The sequence below is a fragment of the Taudactylus pleione genome, unplaced genomic scaffold (assembly GCF_031769625.1).
Source record: "Taudactylus pleione unplaced genomic scaffold, aTauple2 ptg001039l, whole genome shotgun sequence".
NCBI lineage: Eukaryota > Metazoa > Chordata > Amphibia > Anura > Myobatrachidae > Taudactylus > Taudactylus pleione.
The window spans coordinates 1,877,639-1,896,769 of NW_028285440.1; the positions used below are offsets into that span (position 1 = coordinate 1,877,639).

The window sequence follows — 19,131 nt, forward strand, 5'->3', positions numbered from 1 at the left end:
TAGTGTTCAATCTACAAAGGGCACTGTAGTGCGAGCCCGAAAAGGGGGCGTGGTCCTGAGAAAAGAGCGTGGCTTAAGATGTGTCTCCTTCATCACCCTTGGGGGCGTGCCAGGACTTACGGACATGCCGGGCTACCCCCAGTCTCTCGCCTCTCTGTGAATAGATGCCATGCGCATGCCCACGGCATCCATTCACCGGAGGTTTTCGCTATTTATCCCACCCGCGGGATGCTGCATGTTTACAATGCTACTTTGTAAGATGAGCAGCTCTAGTTAAAGGGGTAAAGTTACTAAGCTTCGGTTTCAGCTATACAGTAGTTCTACAGCGATGGGTATGGCCAGCGGATTGCAGTCTAAAAATTCAGTATTTATTGTGCATTGGTTTTGACTAACTTTTTATCTGCGGTCAATACCCGTTTTTGTAACATCTATTCCACGGCAAATCCAAAGAGAGTTCGTTGTCAATTTGTGTCGGATTTAACTACTGCTTTTCCATGAGCCCTGTTGCGAGTAACTTGTAATTCCATAGGAATGACTGGTACCAAGCTTGGGGCCTTTATTGATGGTTAGCCGATGTTCTGTTGTGTTCTGAGTGCTTTCATCCACTATAGAGCTCTCTCCATATCCCATTACAAGTAAAAGTTTATGAAACATAATGAGCTCATATATTTCTTGAAATACACATATGTCACAACATTTATTATATATATGAATTGCATATATTTTAGCAGGTAATATGACATTTTGGTCAAGCAACCAGAAAATAGGAATGACCCTAATAAATGGGTATTTATATACTGTTTTTCCTCCTTAGCTTCAGTCACAGTGAGGGAGCCATTGGAAGGATCAGTCTGGTGTTTCTGGAGCTGTCTGAGGAGTGAGTATGACGTGTACTGTTCTACTATATGGAGGAAAACATCATCTATTCTAATGGTGACTAGGTATTGCTTGTACATGGCAATGCTTTAAGTGTTTACTCACTGAGCCTAGATCTTCCTAGCCTGCAGGATAATATATAATAGTCCCATAGGCTTGCCATGTACCCTGCAGTACCCAAATGTCTATAATCACGGAGCCTAGATCTTCCTAACCTGCAGGATAATATATAATAGTCCCATAGGCTTGCCATGTACCCTGCAGTACCCAAATGTCTATACTCACTTGAAGTGGCTCATTTGTATGTGTTTTTTTTTTTTTATTTCAAGATTAGCCTTCCTCATTACGTATATTACCATCTCCTTCCCACATGGGCTGTTACCTAAATACTATTTATTCATTGGTTGAACAACTTAATTTAAATCTCAATTATCAAAGTAGCTTTTCATAAACTTAAAGCATGTAATAGTCAGTACTGCATTTTTATATTTGTGCATTTTTATATTTGTGAAACAATGCCATGACTTGCCGTTGAGTTGAGATATGACTTATGGCCTCTTTTTAGGACTGTCTGCAAACTACCTGTGACATGCAAGATGCAAGGGGGAGAAGCACTAGATCCTCAAAGAGATATGGCCCTGTGCCTGACTCTCTATCTTTACCGGGCCATGAAATTCAAAGCTGCCAAAGTGACCCCGGACAATATCTGTGCATTGAATGCAATGAAGCTTTTGACACTAAATTGGAACTGAACAGTCACCGTCAGAGTCACGTGACAAAAAAACAGTTCACATGTGTGCACTGTGGTAGAGGGTTCCACCACCAGGTCTTCCTGCAAATGCACGAGAGAAGTCACGAAGATGGGGTTTCCAAGACAACCGTCACAAAGACGCCTTGTCGAGTCATATCAACTAGGAGCAGCAAGGCTGTATCATCCCTTGTATCAGATGATGTTCATGTGACACCCACTGCCACCAAACCATCTGACCATCTCCTGAACTCCACAGTTGAATTCAGAAGTGAAAGGAAAGTTTGCCAAGCTTTCACCCCACAAGAGTGTGTCACCAGGCGCAGCCAAGGTACCCATGTGCCTGCTTTCCAGAGAGGGGATGCTCCTGAGAAAAAGAACCGATTTGAGTTGAGAATATCAAAGTTTTCTGACACAACCGTTCACCTTATTGATACCTTTGGAAACACATTAGAGATACTTAGTGAGGTTTTTAACAAATATACTATTGGTGAACCTGAACAGGAAAGTTCTGCTGATAGCCCTTTAAGTCCCAATGTTAAAGAACATATAGATACTTTGGAGAATATTGATGCACAGAAGGTCAGTACAAATGATACTACTGGCCAGAAGGTGTCAAGTGAAGTGAATGTCTTAACTGCTTCCCAGGACATTTATGAAGATCCTTCATTGGTATCTCAAGTAGAAGAATGTGAACCTGTTGAACAAGTAAATATTAGTGAACCTATCATAAGTGTCAGCATTTCTCCTAAGAAACAGTTAGATTTCAGTGATGTTGATCTTTTCACACCACCCACATCGTCCAACTCAGACAAAGATGGTACTCCATGTCATGAACATCTCCTAAATCAGCCTAATTATGAACTTCCCAAGATTACCTCTGATGGTATAAACTCAAAACCTCCAAGTATTGGTCAGAATGACTCCTTGCGAAATCACAATACTAGTGAAATTGATGACTCTGTTTACAAAATTGACAGAGGAGAATGTGTTACCAAGCAGCAGACAGATTGTGAAAGCAAAGCATCAGAAGGTACCCTTGTGGAAGAGGTAAACTCGTATGACGGTGATATCGGCACAGAACAAATGGATTCCTCTCCTAAGTTAGATACAATACCTTTTGTTGATATATTAAAGCCACGTGAACAGTGGAAAGTCCAATGTGCTTTACATGATGAAAGCAGTTCTACTTTGAACAGATCTGTAGCAGCTCAAACACCTATCAACGATACCAAGGAAAAAGGTCTTCAAAATAAATGCTCCACTGACACACTTGTTGAATCGATGTGTGAGGACGATATTGATCAGTCTTTGCTGAATGATGTTGGTTCAGTGAATGAAATAGGATTCTTAATGAATATGAATCATGACCCTTCGTGTGAAAATGACAGAACTAATCTCAATACAAACCTAAGTATTGGCTTGCCAGAATTTGATGCATTATCAAAGCAGGTTAATGATGACCAAATGTCAGATCAGCAGAGTGAAACAGAGAGACGTGAAGAAAATAAAGAGTCACCTAGAGTTGATGAAGTGCTGCTTAGTGCTTTAGAGAATAATACATACATGACCCTAGTGGAAAATGATGATCAGGCGAATGTAAAAAGTCCTCTTGCCCTTGATGAGTGTCTATCAGAATTGATTGAGCAGCATACAGAAAATGAGTCTCACAACTCCCCTAGGAAGGTAGAACCTGACCGTGTACTACAGGAGTTTCAGGAAGTGACACAGGAACAATCTGAATCTGGCAAAGATGTGGATTATAATATTTTGAACCGTAGACCAACAAATCTAGAGGTTGGTGAAAAAGTGAGCTCAAAAAATATTTCAGAAGGGACTGAACTTGATTTACCAAGATCTGATGATCTATCTCAGTGGGATAATGGGAACCAAGGGACAACATGGAAGCCTGAAATTCAATCCAGTTCAGATGACAGCTCCTATCTGAAGGATGTTGATCACACAGTAACACAAGATGTCAGTGAAAAAGTTTCCCTCTGTGAGATGGAAACTGGGGTTTCCTCACCAAAACCAAACAACCTGTGGCCGTTGGACAGTGGTGGTAAAGAAAAGATAACAACCTCTTTAGTGGAACAAGATGCACTAAGTGATGAACACATTATGACTGTCCAGAGCGATACTGGATTATCAGAACATGATGAGAAAGACTTGTTTAAGAAGGGAGAAATCTTTCCTTTAGATTCACAATTAAAAGTTCCTCAGCAAATTCATATACCTAATAAACAAAACATATTACAAAAAGAAACTGACAATGATGCTGAAGTTCATAAAATAGTAAGGGATAATTGCCTAAATGAACCAGAAGAATCACCGGTTCCTAGCACTATTCTAGCGTCTAATTTGGAGCATGAAATTGACAGCTCATTACAGCAGAATCAGGAAGAAGAGGATACAGTTAATCATATCAACACTGACAAGAGAGATCAGGAATTCGGGTCATTGGACAACCATGAACCATCAGCGAAAGATGACATTAATCTCTTCTCCAAGCTCGATTCACAGCCAGAAATCTCTGATCACAAAATCACCACTGATGCAGCCCTAAGTTTAGCAACACATGATGAACAGTCGATTATTCCCACTGATACCGAAAGTGACCAAGATGGGAGCCTACAAGATGATGCAGAGATTGAGATTAATACTGACCGTTTTTCCTCTCATGTGGCGGACTCTGAACTGGACTCGCCTGTGAGCTTGCTAACCAGTGATAAATCAGGAGTGAATACTAATGAAAAACAAGATCAAGAAACGTCTGTTTTTATGTCTGTACAAGAGTCTGTGTCCGAAAATGATAAAGAAAACTCTTTCACCGACGATTCTGGTAGTAATCATTTTATTGATGAAATGCTGACTGAAAAGTGTGACCTCTTTGTCCAAGAACTAGAGCAAGATTGCTCATTTGATCAACAAAATGATGTGAAAAATCAAGATATAAACTCCATGAAGGAATCTTCTTTACCTATTATAGTGAACAATGATAAGATATCCACTCATAAAAATAATCTTTATGCCTCTGGAAGTGTGCAAAATGATGACTGTAATAGTTCTGAAAGAACAAACGCCTTTGAGGCTTCACCAGTAAACCATGAGATTATGAAGGTGTTTGAGAATGAGTCTCCTGGTTTATTGGAATACCCTGACCTGAAGTCAGTCGATTCTTGTGATCCAGAGCCAAATCTAAATCTAGAGAATGCAGGGGATGGCTTACTGTCACCTCATAATGAAGTACTCAGTGTTTCATCCTTGACCAGTGACAAAGAAAGTCAAGAAGTTCTCTTCAGTGGTATACCCCAGATAAGCAGCAAAACAACTTTTTCAGGAGAAGCAAAACATTTTTCAATAGAACAAAAAGCGCAGATTGTAAAAGAGAATGAAAATGTAACTACACCTGAACTAGATATTTTACAAAGTTTAAGTGGTGACCAAAATGATAAAGATACAAATGCTGTGACCTCTGGAAGCAGAAACCTACTGAATGAAGACCTTGTTGACCAGCAAATTACCTTTCATGAAAAAGACCTTAATAGTGAACTGTCATTCGAAAAAAAAATTGAAACTGAAGTAACGCCTGATACTGAAAAAGTATTAAATTCTCCTCTTCATGACATAAGTCCATCTTCTGACCTGGACTGTTTCCCTGGCCGTCATTTACACAGAAGTACCAGTGATGGGATGAAAGAGGAATGCAAAGAAGCTAACCTAGATGAGAACCGTTCCCATGAAAAACTTGAGAATACAGCAAATTCTCAGGTGTCCAGTGGTGACCTCATTTTAAGTGACTCTGGAAAGAGCTGCCGGATTAAATATGTGGAAGATGATTTTGAAGACTCAAGTGATGTCATGCACGAACCTTTTCCATGTCAAAGTAGGGATGAAGTCACAAATGACAAATCTGCAGTGTCCATGGGTGATATTGAAACTTCCAGTAGAAAAGCATCAGATGCACTTTCCTTGTGTAAGAGCCAATCTGTATTTCAGGATAGCACACTAGATGCGCCAGAAGGCTCACAGTTGACAAATGGCGACACTAAAGAGAGTTCATCTGACAGATCATTGGGTGTTGGTGGACAATGCTTGAAGTGCAGCCGAAAAGTGAGACGTAGTAGGAAAGAATTGGTTTGGTCACCACTCTGCTTTAAGTGTCGTTTGGTGGCTAAGAGACAGGAGCACCTTGATAAGCAAGAAGTGTGCAATAGTTCAGACCTTGTGTTGGAAACAGACATGTCTAATAAAGAAGAAAATGTATTATCTAAGTTCTCAAACTGTCAGATTAAAAAAGAGGCAGACCATTTACAAGATGAAATATCTGAACCTGTTAAATCATTGAATAATGCATCTGTTTTAGTTGATGAGCAAGTGGAGCCCGGTCCTATACCTAAAAAAACATATAAGTGTCAGAAGTGTGATAAGTCCTTCAGAATTCCTGCACTTCTTGCAGGTCACATGAAATGTCACACATTACCCCAGTGTCTGACCTGTGGCTGCCAAATGAGACTGAAGTATAAAACTAGACGAATTCCTCGGAGGTGCCAAAAATGTGTTCAACAAATCAAGGAGCAAAAGAAAGGTGAAGGATCCCTTATTGGCGAGAAAAGTGGAGATGAGGACAGCCTGAAGTCTGACAGTGAGGCTCCTATAACTTCTCTATCTGACAACCATAGTGTAAAACCTGAGGGTGACCTAAAGGACAGTGACATTACTTTGAGCACTGTAAAATCACACCGGAAACCATGTACTAAAGGTAAATTTGGCCAAGCAAAGCTACAGTCTGTAAGAGTTAGAAGAGGAACTGAGCTGTTCCACTCGGCACTTCTGAAAAAGCACAAGAAAGTGAGTTCTGGCATACAAGCCCTGTACTGTACCTGTGATGCAAGTTTCAGATGTGGACTTAGGCAGTCTGTGAAAAAATGTCAGCATTGTCATAAGCTTATTAGAGACCGAATGATTACACCTCCAGTTTCACTTGAGAAAGCAAAGATGATAGGTCAAATTGATGACCGGCTATCAGATTCATCACATGATAGTGATCAAGGTCAAAGAAACAAGCTGCAAAACAATCTAACTGGCAACAAAAAAAGACCTTTAAAAAAGGTTAAAAAGGAGCAGTTGCCAGAGTCCGAAACACAAATTACTAATCGTGAATTGATGTTGGGGGAAAATCCGGAGAACCATGTAAGAAAATCTGTCAATGAGTTGAACCCTTGTAAAATTGAGGATGAAATCTGTAAGAAAGAAGATACTGAATCCTCTTCAGATGAACAGACAAGTGACCAGAGCATGAGCGTGCCAGATGGTGAAAAGCCACGTCTATGCCCGCAGTGTGGCAAGACTTTTAAATGTAATAGGTCTCTTAATCTTCACCTGTTGAGTCACACTGCAATACTGTGCGAGTCTTGTGGTTGTCGATTGCAGAAAAAGAGACGAGCTGGTCGATGGTCAAAGAAGTGTCGTATCTGTAGACTACATGGCAAAGATCCAGGCATTCCTGCTGATGTGGAAAAGGCCGTCCCCAGTGATAAAATCCCAAAGGAGAAGACCAGGTCTTCTCTTCAGCTTAAAGTCAAGCAGCCAAAGAGTGTGAAAAATAGAAATATCCAATCCATTACCAAGCACAAGAAAGACATTAAATGGATGAACAAGACATTGGCAGTGAAAGGTCTTAAAAGGAAACCTAGAAAAAAGAAAGAAATTACTTGTCTTCAGGATCATAGAAAAGTAGACAATGAATTAAAAAAGGACCTGGAGAGCCCCTGTTCAGAACCAGACAATAGTAATAATGTGTCTTCCTTTATCGATGACAAAACCAGTATTTTTACAGATGTTGCTGCTCTACCCAAATATGATGATCATCTTCATGGTTTACAAGAACCTGGTTCCTCAGTGGTATGTAATCCTCAAAAAAACCTCTTAAGTGGCATGCATAAACAAGGCAGGAAGTGTTTGTATAGAGAGAAGAACATTATTAAAGTTGAAGAGGACCAAATTTTGCCTTATATTCATAATACAGCTGCATCCATTACTCCTGTATCCATTAAAGAAGAGGAGGAAAACCAGTGTTTGGAATGTAACCAAAACTTTCCAAGCATGGATCTTCTGATCAGCCACCAGCAGAATCATATTGATGACCAGCCATTCACATGTTCACAATGCCCACAAAGCTTCTCTAAAGAACAGTATTTAAGTATTCACCAAAATACCCATGCTGAAGATCGTCCTTTTCATTGTCCAGAATGTAACAAAACATTCAGTAGAAGGAACCATCTTGGTGTCCATCGGCGTGTACACACAGGTGCACGGCCATTTGCTTGTCCTGACTGCCCTTGCAGATTTCGGCAGAAGGGCAGCCTGATCATTCATCGTTACACACACAGAAATGTTCAGCTTTTGATGTTAAAGCCATATCAGTGTTCAGTCTGCAGTAAAAGTTTTAAGCAAAGGGAAAGACTAGTCGTGCATGAACGTCTTCACACTGGGGAATGTCCCTTCTCTTGTAAGGATTGTGAGAAGGTCTTTCCTAGCAAAGCAAGGCTATACATCCATCGTAAAATGCATAAAACTTGTAAGATTTCATCTAGTGTTCAGTCAAACATTGATTGCAAAGAAAGTATAGAGACACAGTCCTTCCAATGCCAAGACTGTGACAAAGTCTGCTCCACCAAAGCCAGTTTTGTTCTTCATCGGAAGGTGCACAAGTTGTCATCCAGTTCTGAGCAGAATCTTAGCCAGGAGCAGAAGGTAGAAGAGCATCCTTTTCATTGCAAAAAATGCAATAAAGTCTTCAACACTAAGGCCAGTCTAACTTTGCATATCAAGCTGCACACAGCACACAGGGTAGCAACCAACGATGACCAGGATCTTGTCCTCAAAGGTGACATGCAGGGACAGCCCTTCAATTGCAAAGACTGTGATAAAGTCTGCTCCACCAAAGCTAGTCTTGTTCTTCATCGTAAAGTGCACAAGTCTCCATCCTTTTCTGAGCAGAACCTGGACTCCAAAGCTGAAGTTGGAAGCCTTCCCTTTATTTGCGAGTACTGTGATAAAGTCTGTTCTACCAAGGCCAGTTTTGTACTTCATTCTAAGGTGCACAAGTCATCCAGCAGCGAGAGCATTCTTAAAACAAATGTGATGCAAAAGTCCTTTATTTGTAAAGACTGTAATGTAGTCTGCTCCACCAAGGCTAGTTTTGTCCTTCATTCTAAGGTACACAAGTCTTCATCCAGCAATGAGCATAATTTCAAAGTTGATCTGGAGAAACGCCCCTTCATTTGCAAAGACTGTAATAAAGTCTGTTCCACCAAAGCTAGTCTTGTTCTTCATTGTAGGGTGCACAAGTCCTTATCCAGCAATGAGCTGAACTGTAGCCCTGAAGAGCATCCTTTTCATTGTAAGGACTGTGGAAAATTATTTTCCAGCAAAGGCAAGCTCTCTGTCCATAGAAAAGTGCACACTGAGCATGAAGTATGCTCTAGTTCTGACCAAAACCCTAGCAAAAAATTAGATGTGGAGCAGCAGCAAAAGACGGACACTGAAGAAAAACCATTTTCCTGTCCAAAATGTCGATTGAGGTTCACACGATTGAAGATGCTTGTCCGTCACAAACTAATTCATGGGGAAGATGGAATATTCCCATGTGTACATTGTGGAAAGAGATTCCTTTTCCAGAAATCGCTTTTGAACCATTTGAAGATCTGTCAGAGCAGGAACAACGGAAAAATCCTCTTGGATCAGAAGAAGGTTGCAACAAAAAGAAAGAGTTTAAAGGATATAGGTGATTCTAGCTTGGGAGAAGAGAATGTACCCAAGAAGAGAAAAATGAATGAGAACAAGAAAGTAACATCTGATGTACAAAAAGAAAAACAGAAAAAGTTGATTAAGACAAAGAAGCTCAGTATAATTAAAGAGAAATGTAAAACAAAGGATATAAAAGATAAAAAGACCAAACCAAAAGAAAAGAAATCTAAGGGAGATGGTGAAACAGATACAGACGGTGACGGCAAGAAATCCTTCCAGGTAAAACAGGAGAAACCTTCAGAAATTGTGGCGAAGGAGAAAGAAGCTGCTAAGGAGAAAAAAGGGAAAGATGTACAAAAGGTAAATAAGGTTATGAAAAAAGTCCCTCCTAAAGAAAAGCAACAAAACAAAAGAAGTGTAAGCTTAAAAAAATGGAGGCTCATAGCCGGTACTGCAGTCAAGAAACAGAAATTTCAGACTGTACTAAGTGGAGGGAAAAAGAAAGAAGTGAAAAAAAGTGGACCAGGTAAAGTAAAGTCTGGCGGGAAGAGCGGGGTAAAAGAGAAGAATGAAAAATGACCGCGTCGTCACCTGCTGAATAAAAGATCCTCATTTCATTAGTAACAGTGTTCCTACCTAATGTTTTCTTGTCTGTATAATGTTCCCCTCTTGTAGAAATCCTTATAATGAAGCCGTTAAATTTAAACCTTGTTGTCTTTTAATAAATTTACCTATGTGGAGTATTTTGCGTTCTGATGATTTTTGATCTACTGCCAATGCTGAATTGGTCTGATTTTAGGTTTTTTTTATTGGTCTGCTACATAGAAACCAATGAACTATAGTCCTAAAAATCAAACTTGTGATTGTAGAAGCAACATTAACACTTCAATCTCTGATATTCTAGAATGGGAGGCTAAATGCGGGGTAAGAGGACCTCCTGATACGGATCTATTGCTCACTGTAGAGAATTCACTGGACAGACCACAAACGTAACCTGCTGGTTTCTGGCTCTGAGTTTAGCCGCTGCTGGTTTCTGGCACTGGTTTCTGGCTCTGAGTTTATCCGCTGCTGGTTTCTGGCTCTGAGTTTATCCGCTGCTGGTTTCTGGCTCTGAGTTTAGCCGCTGCTGGTTTCTGGCTCTGAGTTTAGCCGCTGCTGGTTTCTGGCTCTGAGTTTAGCCGCTGCTGGTTTCTGGCTCTTGAGTTTAGCCGCTGCTGGTTTCTGGCTCTTGAGTTTAGCCGCTGGTGGTTTCTGGCTCTTGAGTTTAGCCGCTGGTGGTTTCTGGCTCTTGAGTTTAGCCGCTGCTGGTTTCTGGCACTGGTTTCTGGCTCTGAGTTTAGCCGCTGCTGGTTTCTGGCTCTGAGTTTAGCCGCTGCTGGTTTCTGGCTCTTGAGTTTAGCCGCTGGTGGTTTCTGGCTCTTGAGTTTAGCCGCTGGTGGTTTCTGGCTCTTGAGTTTAGCCGCTGGTGGTTTCTGGCTCTTGAGTTTAGCCGCTGGTGGTTTCTGGCTCTTGAGTTTAGCCGCTGGTGGTTTCTGGCTCTTGAGTTTAGCCGCTGGTGGTTTCTGGCTCTTGAGTTTAGCCGCTGGTGGTTTCTGGCTCTTGAGTTTAGCCGCTGGTGGTTTCTGGCTCTTGAGTTTAGCCGCTGGTGGTTTCTGGCACTGAGTTTAGACCAGGCGTTTTCAGGTCTTCTGATCGGGATGTAGTCAATAGGTCAACTTTTACAATTACAACAGTGTTAAAATGTTGACCTTCAGGTTAGGCTCTAGAAGGAGAGATAGGGGTGAAATACCAGAACGATGCAGCATCGGAAGCCGCGATGAGCCGCTGCAGCCATCTGGAGCGGGTAAGTGACTGCTGGGACACCAGGGACGATTTGTAAACATTCTAACCTGTCAATATTACATCGGTGTCTACATGCTGAATGTTGACATGGTCAAGGATGACATTAAGACATGACACCACACCCTGCTGATCCCGAAGTATAACATGACTAGGATTTGCTTCAGTAATTGGGATGTTGATGTGATAAATAAAAAACAATGGTTTCTCTGAGTGTCATGTACTAATAGTTATCTGCTATAAATGCAAAGGAGCCCCCAATACCTTGCACAAGGGGGATACGGGCCATGTCTGGTTATTATGATATTACTGTAGTAAGCGGTCCTTAATAGCCTTGATTCTTTCTTTACCCTCAGTTGTACAATATCCGGCTCACCAGTTAGGAGAGTAGTTGTTGGTGCTTAGAGGATATATGTAAATCTAGTGTTCACTCTAGCTCCGGCGGCAGGCAGGGCGCTAGTTTGGGCGGTAATCCAAATTTGGCCGCAAGGGGCGTGAGCTTTTTTTTTTTCCTCGCTAAACCTCACGCTCAATTGACTATGCCCCTATCTATTTTTTACATTTAATACATTTTAACTCACTACTGAATCCAACAGATTGCAAAAATGTTGAATGTGTTGGCACCCGGTCAGTATTTTGTAACACCTCTGTTGAACTATCCATACTGTGTTCAGCTTAAGGGGGAGATGTATCCAAACTTGGCGATAGGAGCTGATTGGTTGGTACTTTACCTGTTACTTTACAGGCTGTTTGAAAAATGACAGCAGCTGATTGGGTTGGTACTTTCTCCAAGCTTTGATACATCTCCCCTTTAATGTCTTCACTTAATGTGGGACATTACTATCAGCAAATTGAAGACGCTATATCCATGCTTTTTCTCTTTGGGCATTATTGGATATGCCACAACCCGAATGGCGATCTCTTCAGGTGTAACATCGTGCTTAGTGCTGGCGATCTCTTCAGGTGTAACATCGTGCTTAGTGCCGGCGATCTCTTCAGGTGTAACATCATGCTTAGTGCCGGTGATCTCTTCAGGTGTAACATCGTGCTTAGTGCCAGCGATCTCTTCAGGTGTAACATCGTGCTTAGTGCCGGCGATCTCTTCAGGTGTAACATCGTGCTTAGTGCTGGCGATCTCTTCAGGTGTAACATCGTGCTTAGTGCCGGTGATCTCTTCAGGTGTAACATCGTGCTTAGTGCCGGTGATCTCTTCAGGTGTAACATCGTGCTTAGTGCCGGCGATCTCTTCAGGTGTAACATCGTGCTTAGTGCCGGTGATCTCTTCAGGTGTAACATCGTGCTTAGTGCTGGTGATCTCTTCAGGTGTAACATTGTGCTTAGTGCTGGCGATCTCTTCAGGTGTAACATCGTGCTTAGTGCCGGTGATCTCTTCAGGTGTAACATTGTGCTTAGTGCTGGCGATCTCTTCAGGTGTAACATCGTGCTTAGTGCTGGCGATCTCTTCAGGTGTAACATCGTGCTTAGTGCTGGCGATCTCTTCAGGTGTAACATCATGCTTAGTGCTGGCGATCTTTTCAGGTGTAACATCGTGCTTAGTGTTGGCGATCTCTTCAGGTGTAACTTCGTGCTTAGTGCTGGCGATCTCTTCAGGTGTAACATCGTGCTTAGTGCTGGCGATCTCTTCAGGTGTAACTTCGTGCTTAGTGCTGGCGATCTCTTCAGGTGTAACATCGTGCTTAGTGCTGGCGATCTCTTCAGGTGTAACATCGTGCTTAGTGCTGGCGATCTCTTCAGGTGTAACATCGTGCTTAGTGCCGGCGATCTCTTCAGGTGTAACATCGTGCTTAGTGCTGGTGATCTCTTCAGGTGTAACATCGTGCTTAGTGCCGGCGATCTCTTCAGGTGTAACATCGTGCTTAGTGCCGGCGATCTCTTCAGGTGTAACATCGTGCTTAGTGCTGGCGATCTCTTCAGGTGTAACATCGTGCTTAGTGCTGGCGATCTCTTCAGGTGTAACATCGTGCTTAGTGCTGGCGATCTCTTCAGGTGTAACATCGTGCTTAGTGCCGGTGATCTCTTCAGGTGTAACATCGTGCTTAGTGCCGGTGATCTCTTCAGGTGTAACATCGTGCTTAGTGCTGGTGATCTCTTCAGGTGTAACATCGTGCTTAGTGCTGGTGATCTCTTCAGGTGTAACATTGTGCTTAGTGCTGGCGATCTCTTCAGGTGTAACATCGTGCTTAGTGCTGGCGATCTCTTCAGGTGTAACATCGTGCTTAGTGCTGGCGATCTCTTCAGGTGTAACATCGTGCTTAGTGCTGGCGATCTCTTCAGGTGTAACATCGTGCTTAGTGCTGGCGATCTCTTCAGGTGTAACATCGTGCTTAGTGCTGGCGATCTCTTCAGGTGTAACATCGTGCTTAGTGCTGGCGATCTCTTCAGGTGTAACATCATGCTTAGTGCTGGCGATCTCTTCAGGTGTAACTTCGTGCTTAGTGCTGGTGATCTCTTCAGGTGTAACATCGTGCTTAGTGCTGGTGATCTCTTCAGGTGTAACTTCGTGCTTAGTGCTGGTGATCTCTTCAGGTGTAACTTCGTGCTTAGTGCTGGTGATCTCTTCAGGTGTAACATCGTGCTTAGTGCTGGTGATCTCTTCAGGTGTAACATCGTGCTTAGTGCTGGTGATCTCTTCAGGTGTAACATCGTGCTTAGTGCTGGTGATCTCTTCAGGTGTAACATCGTGCTTAGTGCTGGTGATCTCTTCAGGTGTAACATCGTGCTTAGTGCCGGCGATCTCTTCAGGTGTAACATCGTGCTTAGTGCTGGTGATCTTTTATTCAAATGCGTCATCTATTTTTATCCAAATCTATATTTTGGGGTTGCTAAAATGTTTTTTTCTACTTCAGGGTCCATAGGGTATCCACAGGATACCTTGGGGTATAGGTGTGACGTCAGTCGCAGGGCACCAAAGAGTTAAGCTTTCAGCCTCCCAGGATGCACTAGGTCCCCCTCCTATACCCCGCCCCCGGGCCAAGGCACCTCAGTTTAGTTTGGTGCCCGGCCGGAGTCGGGTGCACCTGTTGGAGTGGGGGCTAGAAGAGCCCCTGAAGCTTTTTCTTCATGCAGCTGTGGCTGCACATCTGGATGAACAGCATGGACAGTCAGTCCTGACGTCCATGCTGTCTTCCCTACACCCCGCCGGTACCAGAACGCCGGTACTGATCCGGGGATGCTGGTGGGCGTCTGGGGTCACAGCTAGCGGTGACCCCAGATGCTCCGGACCATGGCCGGATTCAAGGGGGACAGAGGTAAGCAGCGGGGTCCCGCGGTGGGTCCCCGCTGATCACATGGTCCTAAGTCCCCAGGCAGGGGGCTCCCTGGGGACTGGCTGCAGCGTGGAGCCAGGCGACCAACCTGCGCTTCCACTACCCCCTGGGACAGCGGACCGCAGCAGAGCGGTAGCGCTGCGGCGTCCCAGGGGTTAAATGCATGCCAGGGGAGCACGCCTTCCCTGTCTCACAGCCGGCGCCTCCCCCGCTGCACACAGCCCTCTCTGCACTGTGCTGACTGGTCCTGTGTCAGCGCTCCTCCCCCAGGCCAGCTTCTCTCTGCTCCTCGGCGGCCATCTTCTCTGCAACGCATGGTGAACGCTGCTAGAAGTCTGGAAGGAAGCATCGTGGTCTGGGTCCCCCCGCATACCTCTCCTCCGCTGTGGCTCAGGTCTGTGTATGCAGCGCTGTGTCCTACCAGGCCCTGTGTCTGTGTAGTTGAGTGATCAGTGCTGTTAGTGCAGGAATTGTTATTTCTCTGCATTGTATGTGACTGTGCTAGCGCTGCCTGTAACTTTTCTTCTCTAAACTGTCAGCTTTATTACTGTCCCTGTTCTTTCTGCTAAAGCCCTTGCGGTGCGGTGCTGCAGGGTGGTCTCTCGCCTATTTAATACTTAATTGGTGAGAGAGGTCACATACGTGGTGCCATCATGTCTGAAAGTGATTTTCCCCTCCGGCTACAGTGTACCACGTGCAAAGTACCGTTAGCGGAGGGGGAGGGTAGCGCGGAGGGCCTTTGCCGGCAGTGTTTGTCCATGGCGCGGCCTATTACGGTTACAGCACCGGTACAGGAGCCGCCCTGGGCTTGTTTCGCTCAGGCGTTAACAGCTTTAGTGGGCCAGTTAGCTCCGCAGCCCGCGTTTACTCCGATGGGTTTGTCCCAGCAGTCTGTGGTGTCGTCACCCATGCAGGGGTTCCCACGACAATTGGTGGTACCCCACAGTCTCCCTATTTCCCCGCTCCCGGGTTCTCAGGAGCCAGCGTGGGTTAACTCCCTGACGAGTTCTGTACAGCACTTGTCGGATGTGTTGCAAGGGGAGTCTGTGATGCGGCCTCATAAAAGGCCGGTGGCGTCTCTGTCCGCTCCTTATGAGGATGACGAAGGGACGTCTGATGATGGGGAGATTCTGGATCCTTACGATCAGGAACCTTTCCATACTAAGGACGCTGATGCTAAGTCCAAAGTATATATTCCTGGACTTATTCGGGCGGTCCGCACAGCCTTGGTGATTGAGGACGAAGTTCCCCCAGCGGCTAAATCTAAGTATGCCTTTTTCAAAGACGTGAAGGGCTATGCCACAGTCTTTCCTCTTTCGGGTCAGTTGGTGGACCATTTAGAGGAGGCGTGGAAACAACCTGGCAAAAGATACCAGCCGCAGAGACGCCTGGCGGTGGCTTATCCGTTCGCGGATAATTATTTGCTAAGTGTGAATCCCCTCCACAGGTGGATTCTCACGTGACCCGTCTTGTCCGTAGTGCCACATTGCCGATGCCATCCATGTCCTCCCTTAAGGATGCTACGGACCGCAAGGTAGAAATCTGCCTGAAGTCCGCTTATTCCCTTGCAGGGGGGGCAGCACGGCCGGCTATGGCCATTTGCTGGGTTGCCAGAGCGATGGAGCGCTGGGCGGATTCATTAGAGGCTTCTTTTGAATCCGACTGTCCGGCCGAACAGGCGGAGTTGATTGGCAATCTCCGTGATTCGGCCACCTACATCAACGAGGCGGCTCTAGACATTAGTACTCTGGTGTCTAGAATTTCTTCAGCAGCGGTAGCTGCTCGTCGCACCTTGTGGCTGCGATCCTGGAAGGCGGACGCAGATCCAAGAAAGGTCTGGAAGCGTTGCCGTTTACCGGAGAAGTTCTCTTCGGTCCGGATCTGGGTAAGATTGAGGCCACGCTGGCGGCAGCCAAATCTGCTTGTCTCCCGTCGGCCGCTGCTCCTTCTGGTTCTGGACCATCGTCCTTTCGGTCATCTAGGGCCCAGGGCAGGCCCAAACCACAGTCGTTTCCTCGACAGGCTGGCCCTAAGAAATCGGTCAAGCCCCGGAAACAGGCATGGAGTACCAGACGTCCGGCCCCCAAGCCAGATGACAAGCCTGCGGCCTGACGGTCCGGGTCTCCCCTTGGGGGATCCCAGGGTGGGAGGCCGCCTGCTGCAGTTCTCCCGGTGTTGGTCGTTCACTACGACAGACACTTGGGTTCTGGAGGTGGTCTCTCACGGGTACGCCCTCTCCTTCCGGCACAGACCCCCGGCTCGATTCTTCACCACGGGTCTACCATCAGACCGGAACAAGGCTACGGAGCTGCGGAAGGTATTGCACACTATGCTCCAGGCTGGAGTTATAGTGCCTGTTCCATTCTCCCAGAGGGGCCAGGGTTTCTATTCAAATCTATTTTTGGTACAGAAACCCAATGGGTCATATCGTCCGATTCTCAACCTCAAAGCACTCAACAAGTCTTTGCGGGTCCCGAAGTTTAGGATGGAGACCCTACGGTCCATCATTCTGGCGCTGGAACCTGGGGACTACATGGTGTCATTGGACATACAGGACGCTATGGCGGTCATGGCGGCTTCTCTGCGGCTGCAAGGAGTCCGCATGTTGCCGTACTTGGACGACCTGTTATTGGTGGCAGGATCTCCAGAGCTCCTGCTACACCACTTGGACCTGACCATTGTACTGCTGCAACGGCACGGCTGGCTAATCAACTGGCAGAAGTCCACTCTAATCCCGTCTCGGAGGATTCTGCATCTTGGAGCCTTATTGGACTCGGGACAGCAAAGGATCTTCGTGACGGAGGACAAGATCTCTGCTTTACAGTCAAGGGTGCGCAGTTGTCTGCACAGCCGCCAGGTGTCCTTACACTCGGCGATGAGGTTACTGGGCTCCATGGTGTCGGTGTTCGACATGGTGGAATACGCCCAGTTTCACTCCAGACCTCTGCAGCACCTGATCCTGTCCAAGTGGAACGGGCTGCCTCAGTCTCTGAAGTTCCAGACGATTGTGCTCACCCCGGAGGTTCGCCTGTCCCTTGCGTGGTGGTTAAAGACGACCCACCTCAACAAGGGACGTCCGTTCTGGGTTCCAAATTGGGTCCTGTTGACAACGGACGCCAGTCTTCGGGGCTGGGGAGCAGTTTCGGGTCCACACTTGTTCCAGGGCAGGTGGACACCGACAGAAGCGGAGCTTCCAATAAATATCTTGGAACTCCGTGCGGTCTTCAATGCTCTCCTGCAGGCACAGCGGTTTCTCCAGGGTCACCCGGTGCAGGTCCAGTCGGACAATGCTACCACCGTGGCCTACATAAACAGGCAAGGAGGAACTCGCAGTCGGGAGGCTCTCGTAGAGGTCTCTCGGATCCTGGTTTGGGCGGAGCGCAATCTTCCGGCCATATCAGCGGTCTTCATCCCGGGAGTGCTAAATTGGGAGGCGGACTTTCTAAGTCGCCAGGACGTTCATCCAGGGGAATGGTCCCTGCACCCGGACGTTTTTCAACTACTGGTGGACAGGTGGGGTCTTCCAGAAATCGACCTCATGGCGTCCCGGCACAACAACAAGTTGCCGGTGTACGGGTCTCGCACAAGAGACGAAGGGGCGTCTCTGGTGGATGCTCTGTCCGTCCGGTGGACGTTCAGGTTCGCATACCTGTTCCCTCCGGTCTCCCTTCTTCCACGGGTAATCCGGAAATTCAAACAGGAAGGAGGGACGCTCCTGTTGATAGCTCCCGCGTGGCCCAGACGGCACTGGTTCTCAGACCTTCAGGGTCTGTCCGTGGACAGTCCTCTGCGGTTGCCGCTACGACCGGACCTTCTGTCTCAGGGTCCTTGTCTTCACCCGGACCTGACTCGGCTGTCTTTGGCGGCGTGGCTGTTGAGACGGCCATGCTGAGGTCCTGGGGGTTTTCCAGCTCTGTGGTGCGTACCATGTTACGAGCTCGGAAACCGTCTTCCGCGAGGATATACCATCGCGTGTGGCATACGTTCTTCCAGTGGTGTCGACCGAGAGGTTATGCACCGCGGGAGTTTCGTCTGTCTCGGATTCTCGCCTTCCTGCAAGCGGGACTAGATCATGGGCTTCGCCTTGCTTCTTTGAAGGTACAGGTTTCGGCCCTATCTGTCTGGTTTCACCGTAGGATTGCTACAATCCCGGATGTGCGCACCTTTATGCAAGGTGTTCTCCATATTCAGCCGCCCTTTGTTCCACCTGTGGCGCCTTGGGATTTGGCTGTGGTCCTGAGGGCTCTCCAAGGACCGCCGTTTGAACCACTGGGCTCAGTGGATATTAAATGGCTAACAGCTAAGACTGTTTTCCTTCTGGCCGTTGCTTCAGCCAGACGTGTTTCTGAGTTAGGGGCTCTTTCTTGTAGACCCCCTTTCTTGGTTTTTCATGGGAACAGGGCAGTGCTCCGCACTCGGCCCGAGTTTCTTCCCAAAGTTGTTTCCTAGTTTCATGTTAACGAGGAAATAGTTGTTCCGGCCTTTAACTCACCGGGTCTTTCCGTGGGTGAGGCCTCTTTGGATGTTGTGCGGGCCTTAAGGACTTATGTTGACCGCACTTCTTTGTTTAGGAAGTCGGACGCTTTGTTGTCCTCTATGGCTTCTGTAAAAAGGGTTGGCCTGCTTCAA

General features: G+C 46.0%; 1 protein-coding gene across 1 annotated transcript; it reads left to right on the forward strand.

Annotated features, from left to right (window-relative positions):
• The first annotated feature begins 814 nt into the window (after positions 1-814).
• On the forward strand, positions 815-10,119 carry LOC148454022 (uncharacterized). Its single transcript, XM_088461338.1, has 2 exons — positions 815-877; positions 1,442-10,119. The coding sequence occupies exon 2, from the start codon at positions 1,466-1,468 to the stop codon at positions 9,953-9,955; it is 8,490 nt and encodes a 2,829-aa protein (XP_088317464.1). The 5' UTR covers positions 815-877; positions 1,442-1,465; the 3' UTR covers positions 9,956-10,119.
• The last annotated feature ends 9,012 nt before the right edge of the window (positions 10,120-19,131 follow it).